At 49.9% G+C, this 18,176-nt stretch overlaps 1 protein-coding gene across 1 annotated transcript in view; it reads left to right on the top strand.

Annotated features, from left to right (window-relative positions):
- The window catches only part of LOC122379230, a 124,708-nt gene that overhangs the window by 95,226 nt on the left and 11,306 nt on the right, over positions 1-18,176 (top strand). Inside the window, exons 2-3 of the mRNA XM_043361240.1 lie at positions 1,457-1,634; positions 17,902-18,103. Coding sequence (XP_043217175.1) covers positions 1,463-1,634; positions 17,902-18,103 — 374 coding nt within the window. The 5' untranslated portion in view covers positions 1,457-1,462. The remainder of the gene's footprint in view (positions 1-1,456; positions 1,635-17,901; positions 18,104-18,176) is intronic.

Raw genomic sequence — 18,176 nt, 5'->3', positions numbered from 1 at the left:
GTCACTAAGGCCATATCAGTTTTTCGTCAATAACTCCTGATCAGATGGAGCTAGAGAGTCGGGAAAGCCACCATTGGACTCAGGAAGACCTGCCGAATCGAATGATATACGATATGACCTCCTTCAACCATTTTCGTGACCTGAGGGGCTCCGACTTGACCTTGACCCGAGGTTAACACCTTAAGTTGACTTCATCCGAACACCAAGTATAGCATTCAACGCGCCTGAGCTAGACAAACACGATGATGCCAAAATCGCGGCAGTGCGACCATTTTTGGCAAAGTAATTAACCTAAAACCGAGCCCGTGCCTTGTGGCACTTACCTGACCTAAGAGGCCACTGGCTGACCTAAGACCTTAAAATCGGGTAGTACCTAATTGTTGCGTCTTATAACGGCACACAAGCTCGTTTTTTTCCGCGAGGCTCTAGCTCAATTAGAGGCGAAACGGCGAGGGAGTTGTACCAACCCTCCCCGGTCAATATAGAAAACCAATCGGTCCGGCCAGGGTTAAATACCGGAATTGTGATCTAATGTAAAAAGACGGCCCAAGGTAACCCGACGTCAGTGACAGGTGTCCTATATTTGCAGCGTCTTATATTCACGAAGGTTTCAATTTCCACTCATTCTTCAGCCGAGTGATGGCTGTCAATAGCAAGGCTCTCTAAATGCAAGCCGTAATCGCCACGCAATATGTGGAAGGCTTTTGATGTCAATGCATACATAAATGCATACATAAAACGCGCTTTTCACAATATTCATAAGCTCAAGCGCATCTGTTTTTAATGACCAGTCAACTACGCATGGATGCGTGCAGACCACACAGGTCAGCGTAAGCCGGGCGCGGCGGCCGAGCCGAAACTGGGGCGGGGCGGGCGGTACTTGGGTAGGAAGAGCGGCTCCTGCAAATTTTGCGCAAATATGCGCAGTTAGCTTTTATGTTGCCCTGGTGTAAATGTAAATCCTGCTTCAGCTCACAAAAAATCAGAGTGGGACTAGATGGGACTACCTGTTGTTTCCTTACCTAAACTGTGCAGTTATATTCCAGAATCACTGTAGGAGAGCCTTCATAAAAAAGCTACAGTAAATCTTAGTTAGGGAAAAAGCATACCAAAAATTTTGCACTGACCAGTCGGCAACTTCATAACGAACATTTTGATGCATAATATGTGGGATTTCAATTTGGTGTCTATCAGCAATAAGACTCTGAATATCCGGCTCAAGAAACCTCTTGCTCCGCGTCAGTTTCCGAGTTCTGGGATACCCCATCTTCGGGGGCTGATTACAGTTATTTTTGGTCACCCGGATTAGTTTTTGGCCTAAGTATAATAATTTGATCAATTTCAAATCGATCTACATAAAAAATAATCCGAAACTCCAGAATCGCCCGAGGCCTCTCGTGAGGGCGTTTCCGACCAGTGTGCGCTGGCGCTGACACCACCCATCCTCTGTCCCCAGGTCAGGATGTTGGCGGCCCGCCTGCTGCTGACCCTGCTCTCGGTGACGGTGATGACCTCGTTCGCCTGTCCCAAGGCCGAGTTTCGGTGTCGCAGCGGGCGCTGCATACCTCAGAACCTGTACTGTGACGGCAGAGACGACTGTGCCGACAAGTCGGATGAGCCGCCGCACTGCACACGTGAGTAGAGGCGATGGGACGAGACCCTCCCCTATCCTATTGGAGACCCTCTGTTACTCTCGAGACCCTCCACTGTCTGATGGGGTACAATACCAACCACGTGGAGCGCCCTGCACTAAGATCAACATTGCACGCATTTATTCATTTCTTTAGTTCCTCCAATCATCTCCAGGATGCTGTCATTCAGTGAAGTATACGGACACTGCTTCAGATGCATATTTGTTTATGTCTGAGTCCGGTATCGCCTGCAGTACCGCCATGCCGCCACAAATGGAAAACGGAGCCACTGTTGGTGATGGTTATGTCCAGCATGCAATACATCTAGCCTAAGGCATGCTATCCCTTCGACACAGAATTCTTCATGCCGGGCTCTCGTCAGAAGCTCGATAAGCCCGAGCTCAGACATGCCGTCGGTTCTGAGTCGCCGCAACATGGAGAACGTTTATTATTTTCATGAGTGGCCAGATACATACTTTTTGTTTCTGAGCACTGATGTCAACAACTTTTTCGTCAAATTTATCACAACTGTCATTCACCAGACAGAAATGTTATGAACATTGTCAAAAGACGTACTGTTCAAAGCTTCTTTTTTCACAGGAAAAAAACGATGCGTCCTTTCCTCTGATATTCTTAGTTTCAGTAGGCAAAAAACTCCTCCACTCGCCAGTTCCAGTCCAGTCCGGCACAGAGCTGCCGTAATTAACTCAAATATAAGACTACCTGTCTTCAACAAAAGTTACCAGCCATTTTTGCTACAGAGCACGCTAGCTAGCCCCCAGCAGTGTTTTCACCTGCGCGCGAAAGATATTTCTGCGTTGTTGCGTGTGGTAAACTGTGCGTGTTCCCCCCATAGTGAACAGGCGGTGATTTGTTCCAGGATTGCCCTAGGGACGATGCCGTCCATTACGCTCGTCCCCTAGCCCCTCGCCTGAATGCGAGATAATTTTCTGATTGATTGGACAGCCAAAGTGGGTTAGAATGATCGATGTAAATGTAGTCGGTCAGAGGTTTTGCCACGGTTGACGTTAGAGGTGGAATATTATTATTATCGGCAGTGCGAGTCAAAATGTTAGTCTAAGAATATTCACTTTTCACTTTTTATTTGCGCTTTATGTGTTGTACATTGGTTGTCACTCGTCAAAAATTTCCCTTACTTTTTCTGCTCAATTATTTTAGAGATCAACGGGCCTTACTCGTTGAAGGGAACTTGACTATACCTACCCACATTTGACTTGACTTACTTAGTTTCCTATTTAGGTATTTGGAAACGGCATGTCTTTTTATCGGTGAACTTGTCTTTTGGTGTTCAAAATGCAAGCTGTCACTGCCGACTACAACAAACAACTTTCTAGACAACCATTTCCCGATATCATCAAAAATACAGTACGACTGAGCAGAAACAGCTCGACATCGACACCGACCTCGGCCCTGGGGTATTTCCCATTGTTGTGGGAGTTCTCTGCTCGGATATCTAGCAGTCGAATCGCTCAGATATCACCAAAAGCCGAGCGGCTGTCGGGAGCGGTCAGGACGGTGCGGGCCGCGGCGGGCGTGAAACTCGCCCGGCTGTTGGGCCCGGGCCAGGGCCAGCCGGCCGAGCCGGGCCGGGCCGGGCCGCAGCGGCTGAGCTCGATCGAAGTCTCCCATCTCCCGCCAGCCGACTATTCGGGGCTGTCGAGCGGCGGCCTTCGAGCCGCCCTGCTCTCTGCAGAGACGAATGAGCCGCGGCTCGAGGTCGCTTCAGACGGAACTCGAAAGCGGAGACAAATGTGGTGCGACTGTTGTCGTACAGAATGGATCGTGTAGAATGGATTGCTGATGTTCCGTCATTGTTGCAGGATGTGCTGTTGATGAGCGGTAATTGTCAGCTCACACAGCGTTCCTGATTTGCTCTAATTATTACATAGTGGTCCCGGGAAGGCGAACTAATCGAAGCTGACAAGCTCGGACGGCAGCGTACCGTGCTGTTCAGGTGATGACTTGTTGTATTCTCATTTGCACGTTCTATGACGAAGCATAAAAATTCTTTAACCATATGATTGCCTGTGCATTTCTCAGTATTCTCACCGAATTTGACGCGAATCTAATATATTCAGCGGTAAGGAGCGCGATGTAAAGACGGAACCGTCCCGCCCCGGCACAGTCTACAATTCAGGCGGCGCGTAACGGCTAGCGCCGGCCGCCGCGCCGCCGCGCCGCCGCGGCGGCAGGATGTTTGACTTTACACCGCTATTACTAGAAAAGTTGTGAACCGATTTTCTTACTTCTTGCACGATAAGATCCGCAATTCAATTCTGGACAGGTAGCCGAAATTTCACATTGATATTATGCTTGCGACGCGAGTTATTGGCGAAAAACAGGAGGGGTGGGCGAAATCCGCCCCCCCCCCTTCCACTGCGCGTGTTAAATACAACATTGCCCTTTAAATTCGGTAAGCACTGCAAGATGATGCCGTAACGTCCCTCTCTCGAACACCGAGCTCCCTCCCTCCACCCGCGCGCAGTCACGAGTTTTGTGCGTGACCAGAGGAAGTGGGTCAAACAGCTGGTATTCGTCGGCTCGTCGCCTTTTCCGCTCTCCACAGACCAAGTCCATGAGAAATAGACGAGCGAGGGAGATTGGACGGGACCACAGGCCACGCGCTGTCCAGCGAACTGGAACCAGGCGGCAAACGGGCAAATGGGACCGCTGGCACCTCGCCACGCCCCGATAACAGACTTCGGAGGGGAGAGAGATGGTGGCAGAAACGTGCGCACTACAAAAGGTGCAGGCTTAGGAGGGAAGATAATATACGTAGAGCGCCGTATTCAGCATATAAATGGAAGGAAGACATACACACACGGCGAAACATGGTCAGAATGTTCTTTATTTACAATCTACGGCAGAACGCCTGCCCGCAAAAGTCTTATTTTTCTGTTGGACCGAGTCCTTCAGGAGAAACTGCATTTTCACAAACAAAACAGGTATCTATCTGAATTTATGCCGGCTTGTCGGCGCATTTGGTCGGGAGTTTTATCGCCAGCGGGGCACCAAAGCGATCTCTCTGTGATGCAAAGCCATAAATTTCCCAAACTCTGCACCTTGCTCGGTTCTCCAGTCGCTCGCCCGCTCCCAGTCCGTGGGGAGAATACGTTGAAATATTATTTCATTGCCATCTTCCGAAGCTAGTTCAAGGGAGAGGTGGCACTCGGAAGCTTTTATGAGCGTCGTTTGGAGGTCAAGGTCCAAATCTATGAGTCTATGACCAAAGCCTCTGGGCTGTCAAATGCATATTGCCGCATGAGGATCATGAATCACATATATGAAGACACGAAAGGCGGATAGATCAAAGTGTGCTCATAGTCAGTAGGCAGTTGGTCGGCACATGATGGCTTCCCTTAGCCATGACGTACTGTGCCTCAGGCTAGTCAAACATCTGACAAGTAGCTCGCCTCAGCTTGTATATTTCACATGCAAAGTCCTCAGTCTGAACTTCAGTTATTCTTTTATAAGTCCGTAATGGCTTTCATCTGTGACAAACATGCATTGGCTCCTGCAGTCTGCATACCAGACTCAAAATAAGACGCTATCCGCACATTTAACCCTCGCCGGACCTATTGGTTTTCTACATACGCGCCGGCCGAGGGGGGGGGGGGCGGGTACGACCCCCCCCTCGCCGTTTCGCCCCTGGTGGAGCTAGCGCGTCGCGGAAAAAACGAGCGTGTGCGCCGTTACGAGACGCAGAGATTGGTACCCGATTTTAAGGTCCTAGGTCAACCGGTGACCTCTGAGGTCAGGTCAAGTGCCCCAAGGTACTGTTCAGTTTTTGGTGAATAACTTCGCAAAAAACGGCCGCAGAGCGCCGATTTTGGCAGCATCGTGTTCGTCTCGCTCAGGCGCGTCGAATGATATACTTTTTGTCCGGGTCAGGTCAACTTGGGGTGTTGACCTCAGGTCAAGGTCAGGTCAGCACCCCCAGGTCACGAAGTTGGTCGAAAGAGGTCATGTCGCATATCATTCGATTCGGCAGGTCTTCCTGAGTCCATTGGTGGCTTTCCCGACTCGCTAGCTCAATTTGATCAAGAGTTATTGACGAAAAACTAATATGACCTTGATGACGTCACAAATGACGTCACGCAAGGTCAACATTGCAAAAGTGACGCATCTAACCTTGCAAGGAGTGCATCAAATCACGATTCTGTGTGCTTGAGATAGTTGGAGATCGTTCCCGGCGCCAGAATAGCAGTTTTCATTTTTCCCCATTGACTTATAATGGTGAGGTCACGAAAATGACCTGACCTCATATGACCTTTAGGAAAAATCCGAGATATACAAGTTGTGGGACTCATAATGGATACTAGATCCTGCAAGTTTCATTTCCCTGTGACATCTCCTCTGGCAGTGAGGGCGTTGCGAAGTTGCGACATCTGAAGACCGTGCAGAGGTTCACTTATGACGTCATAGGTCAGTGACCTGACCTGACCCAAAAATGCGGTTGGTGTCAAAAGATGCGGCTTGGATCAAAGGTCAGGTATGCCGAGTTTCAGCTTGCTATCGCCATTGTGTTCGGAGCTATCGCGAAAAAACCCTATGGGGGGGGGCGGCACCCCCCCCCCTCGGCCGGCGAGGGTTAACGCAGTGGCTTTGTTTTTGTATGTCGCACAAACGCTGACTCCTGCCTTTATACATCCCACAGTCCCACACATTCAGTAGCCCAGCCCGTACGTTTGGCATTGCCTGTCGTCGTCAGGCAGGCTCTCGCTGTGCCATGCATTTGTAATCCGGCTCCCTGGAGAAATCGGCATACGGACCATCTCCCCAATCAGGGCCCATCTCCACCGAGTCGCGACCCCGGCCCGTCAGTCGAGCTCGCACACAGCCGGATCAGAAACGCAGCGGGGTCGTAGGTCGCACGGGGCAGCTGAACGAAAAATGTTATACACTTCTTAAAAGCACAAATCATAGGCTTGCGAAAAAAAACATGTGGATTCAGAAGTACCAGTGCGACTATTTCTTTTCTTTCGTGAATTTGCATGAGTGCTAGGCGAAGAATTCTGAATAGTCTACTTCTCAGCATCAGCTTTTGACTAGTGCGTCAAAATTCGTCTATTTCTAAGACTATAGGCGACCCCTAAATGTAGGCAACAAGGTGGGACGTTGAGTTCCATCTTGGATTCGCTAGCGCTGCTACTTAGGTATACATGTTAGCCATGCATCCGATTGGCCCTTTGCATGTATCGTCTAGACTGCAACCGTTTTTTTTTTGTTCCCTAACTTCCTTCTTCCTTTAAGCTTTGTCTGTTTTGTTTCTAAAATCAACTCTCTCATTTGGTCATTATCCTCAACTTCATACAAATATGACCGGTGACCACTTTTACGCTGCCTTTTGGTCCGGGCAAGCTTCCTCTTCATTTCTTCAGCCCTTTTCCTAGCATCAGGCTTGGTGCAGGATATACTTTAAAAGCCTGACACGGAACGCTGACAAGGCGAAAGCTCGGCAAACTTGATCTGATGAAGGTGTTATTGCCTTAAATCTTGCAAAAGCAATTTGAGAGGTCAATCGAATTGCTTAACCCTCGCCGGACCTATTGGTTTTCTACATACGCGCCGGCCGAGGGGGGGGGGGGCGGGTACGACCCCCCCTCGCCGTTTCGCCCCTGGTGGAGCTAGCGCGTCGCGGAAAAAACGAGCGTGTGCGCCGTTACAAGACGCAGAGATTGGTACCCGATTTTAAGGTCCTAGGTCAACCGGTGACCTCTGAGGTCAGGTCAAGTGCCCCAGGGTACGGTTCAGTTTTTGGTGAATAACTTCGCAAAAAAACGGCCGCAGAGCCGCGATTTTGGCAGCATCGTGCTCGCCTCGCTCAGGCGCGTCGAATGATATACTTTTTGTTCGGGTCAGGTCAACTTAGGGTGTTGACCTCAGGTCAAGGTCAGGTCAGCACCCCCAGGTCACGAAGTTGGTCGAAAGAGGTCATGTCGCATATCATTCGATTCGGCAGGTCTTCCTGAGTCCATTGGTGGCTTTCTCGACTCGCTAGCTCAATTTGATCGGGAGTTATTGACGAAAAACTAATATGACCTTGATGACGTCATAAATGACGTCACGCAAGGTCAACATTGCAAAAGTGACGCATCTAACCTTGCAAGGAGTGCATCAAATCACGATTCTGTGTGCTTGAGATAGTTGGAGATCGTTCCCGGCGCCAGAATAGCAGTTTTCATTTTTCCCCATTGACTTATAATGGTGAGGTCACGAAAATGACCTGACCTCATATGACCTTTAGGAAAAATCCGAGATATACAAGTTGTGAGACTCATAATGGATACTAGATCCTGCAAGTTTCATTTCCCTGTGACATCTCCTCTGGCAGTGAGGGCGTTGCGAAGTTGCGACATCTGAAGACCGTGCAGAGGTTCACTTATGACGTCATAGGTCAGTGACCTGACCTGACCCAAAAATGCGGTTGGTGTCAAAAGATGCGGCTTGGATCAAAGGTCAGGTATGCCAAGTTTCAGCTCTCTATCGCCAGCGTGTTCGGAGCTATCGTGAAAAAACCCTATGGGGGGGGGGGCGGCACCCGCCCCCCCCCCTCGGCCGGCGAGGGTTAAAGTAAAATGGAGTGAGAAAACAAGAGGCAAAATGTGACAAAAAAAAAATCACTATTGGCCCGACACCAAAAGCTTGAAGCTCTGCGATAACTAAAACGACGGATAAATCCTACCATTACCTCCAGTTTGGCCCACGCGCTGGATTATGGTCTGTTGCAGAGACCAGAAGTTACGCCTAGATGAGTTCAGTGAGCGGGCTTAGCCGTCACCAATAATTACGAACCCGTAAAACCCACCACTTGATGAATCAGTTTCTCTAGGTTGAAGATGGGAGGTTTCGATCGGCGAGGTCATCAATCAAGAATTAAGAGTTAGGGCTTAATAATACCTACTGTCTCGTTAGGGTCTATTTTGATTAAATAGGCTTCGGTAAGCGCTACTCGATCTATATTTTTTTTTGTCGTAAATAAGTGATGTTGCGATATGTGCACACATAGTTGTACGTAATAGCCATATAGGAAACAATCGGCGCACTATGGGATATACGCTGAGCCGTTTGTGGTCCAATCCTGACACAACACTCGCGGAAGGACCCCCAGGCCTCTCCCCTCCCCCACCCTCCATAGAGGAACGGCCGATGCATCAGGTCTGCTCCCAGCGAAAATGGAAAGTCAATACGCTCATCAGACCGGGGAGATCTGCGGCCAACGGGCGACACAAGGCCGGGGAAACCGGAGAACGGGTGGCGAGGATGGACGCTGGACGGACCGAGAGATGGATGGACGGATGGATAGACAGAGAGATGGACACACAGACAGACGGGTGGACGGATGGGTGGGTAGATGGACAGATGGACAGACGGGAAGGAGGGTAGACGGGTGGAAGGAAAGGATAGATGGATTGACGGGTGGACTGCAAATGGATGAAATGGTGGACATAGGAAAGACAGGCTGACGAATAAAAATACGGGTGGACGAGCTTACTGATTTACTGACTTACTGACAAGCTGTAGGTAGTCTGAAGACCGATAGATAAAAGACCAACAGATCGGCAGACCGGCAGACCGGCAGACCTACAGACCTACAGACCGACAGACAGACAGACAGACAGACAGACAGACAGACCAACAGTCAGCCCACCCTCTGTCTCCCCTGGGCCAAACATACCGCGCCCAGCTGATCCGATTAATCCCCAGCGAGTTAGGGGCCCCGGGAAATAATGCTGCAGGGGTTGTAAGCCGCATGAGAGCGGAATCGCTCCCTGGATACAGCCTTTGAGTCACAGTACATACAGTTCACTCTCTAATGCCTAGTTAACATGGAAACCCGCGAGATGGTAGACCGGATTTCCAGCTCCCAGTGCCCACTGTCAATGTCCAGTGGCCATGCTCATCCAGTCACCTCTCCCTTCCCCTCCTCCCGAGGGGAGAGAGGGGAGGGAGTGATACGGGAGGGGAACGTCGCTCTAGCTTGTGTTGAGTCAGCGGTCCGGGAACGCCCCGCAGGAGTGAGCCAGCCCCCTGCGTGGCCCGCTCATCTGATATCTATCGATCGCGCTCGCCGCTCAGTGGGTCGCCACGTCCAATAGAGGGAGTGGGTCACCAGCTCCTGGAATTGGGAACGGGCACCGGGAATATGTTGGATATCACAACCAGAGCAACGGCAATGCTGTCGTTTTCGAATAGAATGGTGCTGCTGAATGCGAAATCAATGGGCTCCCGCAAATATGTCGGAAATCAAGAGCTTGATCGTCACAAAAGTGCCTGGGGCTATTAAAAAAAAAATCCTGAGTAGCCAAACAAGGATTATTTAAACCATACCGATGACAGCATTGTTAAATGTTTTTACCGTTGGGTATGTTTGTAATGAATTAATTTTCATTCTTGCCAGCACACTCAAGGAAGTTGAGATACCTAACTGTTGTTGTACTTCTAACTGACTTTGAAGCTCTTGCCAGCCGCCAGATATGGAAATGAGATCCCTTGAACAGCTGTCATTCAGCCAGTGCCACCATTTTACCAATGCATGTGATGCTACGATAAAAACGTCCAACAAAATGAAACGCGATGAAAAGATATAGGCTAGACTGTTTGAAAAAGTCAAAATGAATTACGATGCTTGGACAATGGACATATGAGATTCTTAAATAACAACAGTGCATAGGCCACGCAAGAAGTATGTTCTACTGAACCCTCATTGACACCATGACCTATAGAAAATTATCGTCAATCAATGCAAAGTCCATCTGAACGAAAGAATCACTGGTTCATAGAATTGCAAATAGCCGATGTTACAAAGTTTGCCGTTCTCTCAGCGCTGAATAAAGCTGAGACGTCTCCAACTATCACCACGATCAGCCACAGAAGCCATGCAGGTGGTGTTTCTTAGATAACACTCGCGTGACCCGTCTAGCTGTCTAGTCTGCCTGTCTTTATGGCTGTCGCATTATTCGACTTGAAAGCGTGTTTGATGTGATTTCACTCTAAGCAATGACACAGGCCGATTCGGTCTCTGAAATGGTAGATATATCAATGACAGGTTGACATTTTACCTGATGAAGCTCTGTGAACATGAAGGCGTTTCCATTTGGACAGATTAGCTGCGGGATCTGCCCCATGACCCTCTGAACCAAGGCAGGGAAGACTAGAGAATTCAGAGGATAACCGAAAGGAGTCCTTGTGTCATTACAGTCCAGCATCAAAGATCCAATTAACTCACAAGATCCATACGACCCCGTTTCTATTCCCTTTATTGGTAATCAAGTAATAGTCAGAACATCCAATCTCTATAAGTCGCTTCCGAAATCATTAGCTCACTGCAGCATATTGCATGTTGCTGTGCACTTTGATAGTTACCAAGCAGCTAATTGCAAATACGAGGGACTCAGCGTTTTGGAGAAAATGAGCTTAATGAGGACTGGGATAACACGCTTAGCATGGAGGAAAAATGACGAGAGAGAGAGAGAGAGAGAGAGAGAGAGAGAGAGAGAGAGAGAGGGGGAAGGAGGGAGAGAGATATAAAATGATAGAGAAAGAGAAAGAAAGGGGAAGAGAGGAAGGAAGAGACAGGAAAGAGAAAGAAAGAAAGAAAAATAAAGAGAATGGCATCGAAAAGAAAAAAGATAAGAGGTTGAGGAACTGAGACAGGAAATAAACACTCATATGACTGAAAGCGGAGGGACTCAGAAGCCTGTATAATTTCATTCTTGCACTTCTCTTCTTCCTTCTTCTACTCCCTTTTCTCTTCTTCATCTCCTTTCTTTGCTCTCCTTCTGTCCTTCACGTCTTTCGCCTCCTATTTTTCGCCTCCTCCTCTCCTCTCCTCTCCTCTCCTCTCCTCTCCTCTCCTCTCCTCTCCTCTCCTCTCCTCTCCTCTCCTCTCCTCACCTCTCCCCTCCCCTCCCCTCCTCTCCCCTCCTCTCCTCTCCTCTCCTCCCCTCTCCTCCCCTCCTCTCCTCTCCTCTCCTCTCCTCTCCTCTCCTCTCCTCACCTCTCCTCTCCTCTCCTCTCCTCTCCTCTCCTCTCCTCTCCTCTCCTCTCCTCTCCTCTCCTCTCCTCTCCTCTCCTCTCCTCTCCTCTCCTCTCCTCTCCTCTCCTCTCCTCTCCTCTCCTCTCCCCTCCTCTCCTCTCCTCTCCTCTCCTCTCCTCTCCTCTCCTCTCCTCTCCTCTCCTCTCCCCTCCTCTCCTCTCCTCTCCTCTCCTCTCCTCTCCTCTCCTCTCCTCTCCTTCCTCTCCTCTCCCCTCCCCTCCCCTCCTCACCTCTCCTCTCCTCTCCTCTCCTCTCCCCTCCTCTCCTCTCCTCTCCTCTCCTCTCCTCTCCTCTCCTCTCCTCTCCTCTCCTCTCCTCTCCTCTCCTCTCCTCTCCTCTCCTCTCCTCTCCTCTCCTCTCCTCTCCTCTCCTCTCCTCTCCTCTCCTCTCCTCTCCTCTCCTCTCCTCTCCTCTCCTCTCCTCTCCTCTCCTCTCTTCTCTTCTCCTCTCCTCTCCTCTCCTCTCCTCTCCTCTCCTCTCCTCTCCTCTCCTCTCCTCTCCTCTCTCCTCCCCTCCTCTCCTGTGACCGGCGACGTGCCCCAGTTCCGCGGCTGACCGTGTGATCTAGGAGCTCGCTCGGCGCCGGGCGCGGCCGCCGCAGCTCGGGCCGCGGAGCTGCCGCAGCTCTCAGCTGGGCCGGCCGGCCCTGCGTTAGCTGGTTCGATACTACGCTGCACGGTGGAGCTGCGGGCAGCGTTTCTGGCCGATCGGACGTCCATCAGTCTTTGGACGAGCGGCGTGGGTCGTAATAGGCCGGCTTAGTTGGTGGTTGGCGATCCAAAGTGGTCAGTTATCAGGGTAAATAGGACACAGCCAATAGTCAGTGGTGGGGGGGGGGAGGGGGGACAGTGATCAAGAGACAGTGGCTAGTGGTCAGTGGTCAGTGATCAGTAATGAACGGTGGACGGTCAGCAGTCAGTGGTCGGAGATCAGTGGCTGGCGTAACTGTGGCCAGTGATCATTAGTGGTCAGCGGTGGGCAGTATGTAGTCAGTAATCATTGGTCATTATCCAGTGGCCAGTGATCGATAAGCATCTGGACACTGGCAATAGCCGCTGAACCGGCCGAGATAATCTTTGCAGGAAGGAGAATCAGCATGAACTGCAATTTAGAGATAACTATTTAATATTTATCTACGTATTGTTGTGAGTTTTTGGCAATCGCCTTGCTGTTGCCAGCCTCTAGGATTAGGTTACGAACCTGCCCTTTCCCACCAACTTGTGGTTGCTAAAATATCTGAGAAGGGCTGTGGTTGATGAAATTTATCCACCGGCTCACCTGCCTCGGGTACAGCCTTTGCCAACTTGCGTACTTTATATGCGTACTTGAGTTAACGAATTCTTAGCATGTAGCCATGACCAAGTGCGCAGTGCTTACAGTTCAGTAGTTTTGGTTCACAGTATCGTCTAATTTTGACATCCTACGACTGAAACTTCGTGCCAAAAGCCTGAGGCTCAACAAGGAGATATAAATTACGCCGGTGTGGTGTCGTTATATCCTATGGTAGTGTTTGGTTACCCGGAATTTGGAGTGTTTCGCCATGCCCATGAAATTTGTCGGTCAGAACGTAAAGATCAAAACTCATGAGCTACAAACCCCAAGTTCAGAGCTCGACATAGGTTTTTCTCACAAATCCCACCCATACTCTTGCTAAGCTTTCTTATGAGATGAAAATTTCTTTTTTTGTGTGCAAACCATGTTTGCTGTTGCACAGAAATAAGTGATTAAGAATGCTTCTCTCTCTCTCTCTCTCTCTCTCTCTCTCTCTCTCTCTCTCTCTCTCTCTCTCTCTCTCTCTCTCTCTCTCTCTCTCTCTCTCTCTCTCTCTCTCTCTCTCTCTCTCTCTCTTTCTGGGTGACAGTGCGTAGAAGTGTGGCAGATATATTTTCTCCGGAGGGGATGAGGATGGGAGCGAACTATCTCCCCAGCCTATCTCCTTTCGAAAGGAGCCTTATTGTAAAAGGCGGCCATACCCATTTAGTATTTATTTTCACAAGAAGACTAAGTATTTAAAGCAAAGACAGTCTGAAGACCCGAGGGAAGAGGATCGAGACGGAGGACGGTTCCTCTTCCGTATACATCCCAGCGTCCATAGACTGCCAGCCGTCTGTAGACAGTCCCCGTCTGTAGACAGCCCTCCGTCTGTAGACAGCCCCCTGCCGTAGACAGCCCGGCGCCCGCCTTCTGTGGACAACCCGTCGTGTGTAGACAGGCCGCCCCGCCGTGTCTGTAGACAGTCCCTGCCTGTAGACAGCCGTCTGTAGACAGCCGTCTGTAGACAGTCCGCCCCGCGGTGTCCATGTAGACAGCCCTCCGTCTGTAGACAGTCCCCGTCTGTAGACATCCCTTCGTCTGTAGAGAACCCTGTCTGTAGACAGCCCGCCGTCCGTAGACAGCCGTTTGTAGATGGCCCGCCGTCTGTAGACAGCCGTCTGTAGATAGCCCGCCGCCGTCTGTAGACAGTCCCCGTCCGTAGATAGCCCTCCGTCCGTAGACAGTCCTCGTCTGTAGACAGTCCGCCCCGCGATGTCTGTAGACAGTCCACCGTCTGTAGACAGCCCCTCCCGTAGACGGCCCTCCGTCTGCGGCCATGGAGACATGGCGGCCATTTCCTCTGTGATGGTGTCCGGACGTCCCGTTTCCGGTCACGTCGCTCGTCGGTGCAGTGTCAGCAGAGATTTAACAGTCGGCTCGCGATGAGACACGCTCCGGCCGGGGGCAGAGTCCAGGAGCACAGCCAACTTGTCCCGGACATGACCCGGAGAGCAAACTCAGATGGGCCCGGGTTGATTAAGTAAGATGGGCGCTTAAACGGGTGAAGGCATCTATACTTCCTCACTTAGGAAGGTTAGCGAGTTAGACGGTATCTCTGCTTGGTCTGCTTCGCAACAGCATATAGTTTGTAAATGGAGACTTAAGACACAGTTGACAACAGCGGGCCAATTAAGTGATGATTATTATCATTTTACCGTAAAATGCACAGTGTTTCATTAACACTAAGAAGGGCAGCACAGCTCATAAATAGCTGGTGCCACAATACAAGACCCGCACGTAACCGTAGATGAACAGTGAAGATTAATGGTAAAAGAAAATTCATACGGCGAAAATCTGGTAACCCAAATGACACATATCCAACCAAATATCCACGAAAACGGGGTCATATGCTCCACGGCAATTCGTCAATCCTGCCGACTGTCCGTAGTCTATATAGTGGGATTATGTTTGCACACTTACCCTCGAGGAGAGTAGGACCACATGCTCATTCTCAGGAGCGGTCATCTGATGGCCAGCGGTCCAGTTTTATACACCACCAGCACGGCCGCCAAGTGTGAGATCCTGCTGCAAAGCTGGCCACGATGAGGCCGCAAAATGGCGACCCACCGGAGCCGCCAAGAATTGACGGTGTCGACTGAATACAGAGCGGCCCAGATGGGCCCGTGATATGACTGAGCTGGAACGGGCCGGCCGGATGGTGCGGATAGTTACCGACGTTCTGAGAACTCCTGATGCCGATCCGCTGGCCAGGAAGGTCGATAGGCGCGCTTAGTTGGTCGTTGAAACGAGAGGGCTCAAAAGTGGGCAGGGCAGTTGATGAAATGGATTACATTAGCCAAACGAAGTAATTAATTTAATCCGAAGTCTATGAAGTGAATATGTTTTATCACTAATCAAGGTAAAATATTTCAACCATATATTATATATTTGATTGATGTGAAGTGAACTGTAAAGTTATCAGCGAATAGAGTCATGTTACTGAATCTAGCCAAAGTAAATTGCACGCAGAAGATGCATCTGTTGCGTGCAGCTGTATCTGCTGCGCGTATCTGAATCTATACTGCTGCGTGTATCTGTCGATACCGTTTTGATCATTCTGACTATGCTCTTGAGTGTGCAGGTGAGAGTGAACGAATGTGTGGGAGCATTCGATTCCCAAAGGAAAGCGTGTGATGATGAGGAAAACGCGTTAGCAAAAGCTTCCGCGAAGCTAGCGTTTCTTCTAAAGCAGTCTCGTGAGCACACTGATGGAAGCAGGAGACGCACAAATATTAACGTATATCTGCTGCTCGTTCAAGTGCAAAACGACAGTTCCTAAATATCGGAACGTTTATTACATTGCGTTATGAACATTATGCCTACCAAATTGCTCAGACGTTCACCATTTACGCAGTCAGGTTCACAAAATGCTCAGGATTCCACTATTTGCCATTACCAAAGTGCTTGGGGACTGCCTCATACCACGTTATGATTTAGAGCGAGTCCTCTGGAGCTTATCTCGATCAATAATGCACCGCTGTTTGTGAGTGGCATCCCATCCTACAGCTATTATTCAGGCACCGTGCAAAATTAATTTAACAAGACAGCCACCGGACACGACTGCCACAAGACAAACATCTCAGAAAGAGGCGAAGCTCACGGCATACAGCGGCACGAGCTGATCCCAGAGGCCCTCTGCCTTCTCCCCAACGCGAAATATTCACCATCGACTCCTCGAAGCCCAGTCAGGCCAGGCTACCTTCCTCGCACTCTCAATTGTCACCGTACGTTCTCAATGGCCTGCCAAACGACCATGTCTGGCTTTCTGCGGGCGCCAGCACGAGCACACCGTCTCTGTCGGAAGCTCTGCAAACCGACCCTGTTCTCGACTGGCGGGTGCGGCTAGCGGCTATCTCTGCCACTCCTCCCTCTGCTGTTCTTCTAACTTTGATGGACCAGGGCCTATCCGATGGAAAGAACTGAGAGGTGAGACACACTGGAACCTGAAGGATCTATTTCAGACCTGCGCGGGCAATTACATTCACATTTACATGGCTAATTGTGAATGAGTTTACTCGCAGTATAAAATAATGAATAGTTTCTCTAAGAATAGTAAGTTAGATAAGGCAGGATTGTTGCATTACATGGTAGGCGATATGCCACTCCTCCCTCTGCTGTTCTTCTAACTTGTCTGTTTGAGCGTCTGCGTCGGTCGGCTAGCCACTGTGTCTCTCTATGCTGGCGAGGGGAGGGGGAGGGGGGTTACAGCCGTGCTGGGACGGCCCCGATCCATCACTTTCCTCGAAGCTCGCTGTGAGGAGGCACTCCGCGTCTCACGATGTATTCAGTGGGAGGTGTTGATGCCCGACTGATGTGTCATGGAAGACATAATGGGATCCGGCTCGACAAAGGATTGTGTGAGAAAACTATATACGAGGCGACGACACCAGTTCGGCAAACGACATTTCCGGTGACCTTTCACGCACCAGCGGTATGGATTCTCAGTCAGACCAAGGCGCTGACTGGATGCCCTTTGAGTAACTATTCAATAGCTGATGTTGAAATCGTACAGTTCTGAATCTATATAGCCACCCGCACCTCTAAGTATCTTTAGTCTAAGGATACCTGTGTTTTAATTACGAGATCACATTCATCATTTCGATTTATATTATATCCCTCGATGGCACTACAACATTGTGAATTGTCAACCCACCACCACCACCACCACCACCACCACCACCACCAAAAAGTAGGTATTTGCTTTGAATAAGTAGGCATGTGGCCTGCTGTTTAACACCCCAGGGCCTATCCGATGGAAAGAGTTGAGAGGTGAGACGCACTGATGCATGAAGGATCTGAATCCAGGCCTCCGTTGCGATAATGTCATTCACATTTGCCTGGCTAATTGCGAATGAGTTTACTCGCAGTATGAAATTATGAATAGTTTCTAAGAATAATGATCAGATAAGACAGGGTCATTGCATTACATACATGGTAAGCTGAATGCGATCATTCTCATTATGTAAATGTTTCGTATTCCAATATATTTCAAAATAATATGCAAATGGCATGGTTCCTGATCTAATATGCAATGTGCACGAGCTAATAACGCCCACGACAAATATTTCTTTTGATAATTTCGTGTGCCATAAAGCAGCAATACCAGCGACGCTGCTTCGTTTTACTGCGTGGTGGTTATTCGCGTGATTGACCGCCTTACTTATTTTCAGTTCATAACGTTACTTTGCGGCACGTTCGATACACCGTGCTTTTTTAGACGCAGTTGCACAGGAAGGTAGTCGAAATACCCGATGTATTTTCTCAGCCACGTCAGCAAACGTTTACTGTTTTTTTTTCCCGTGCGTCCCCCTCGTTCTCAAGCTTTGCTGAGTGTGTACTAGCCTACCGTTATTCAACACGAACTCCTCGTAACCCCCGTTACCCCTTCTCCCTCAGCTTGTAACATCACCTACCATGGCGAGGAAGGCCGGACGTACGGGCTGGAGCTGCGACAGCCGCGGCGGGACCGGCTGCCGCACATCTGCCAGCTCAACTTCATCGCAGACGGAAAGAACTACGGAGACCTGCTGGAGCTGGTCTTCGACACGTTCAGCCTGGGCCGGTTCACCAGCCACGTGCACAACGGATGTCCAGACGGGTGGGTTCAAACAGCCGGGGAACAGGCTCGAACGGCCGGGGCTCGGAGGAATGAGTGGGTTCGAACGGCCGAG

The sequence above is a fragment of the Amphibalanus amphitrite genome, unplaced genomic scaffold (assembly GCF_019059575.1).
Source record: "Amphibalanus amphitrite isolate SeventyFive unplaced genomic scaffold, NRLGWU_Aamphi_draft 000007F_arrow, whole genome shotgun sequence".
Taxonomy (NCBI): Eukaryota; Metazoa; Arthropoda; class Thecostraca; order Balanomorpha; family Balanidae; genus Amphibalanus; species Amphibalanus amphitrite.
This window is presented reverse-complemented; position numbering and strand designations above follow the sequence as displayed.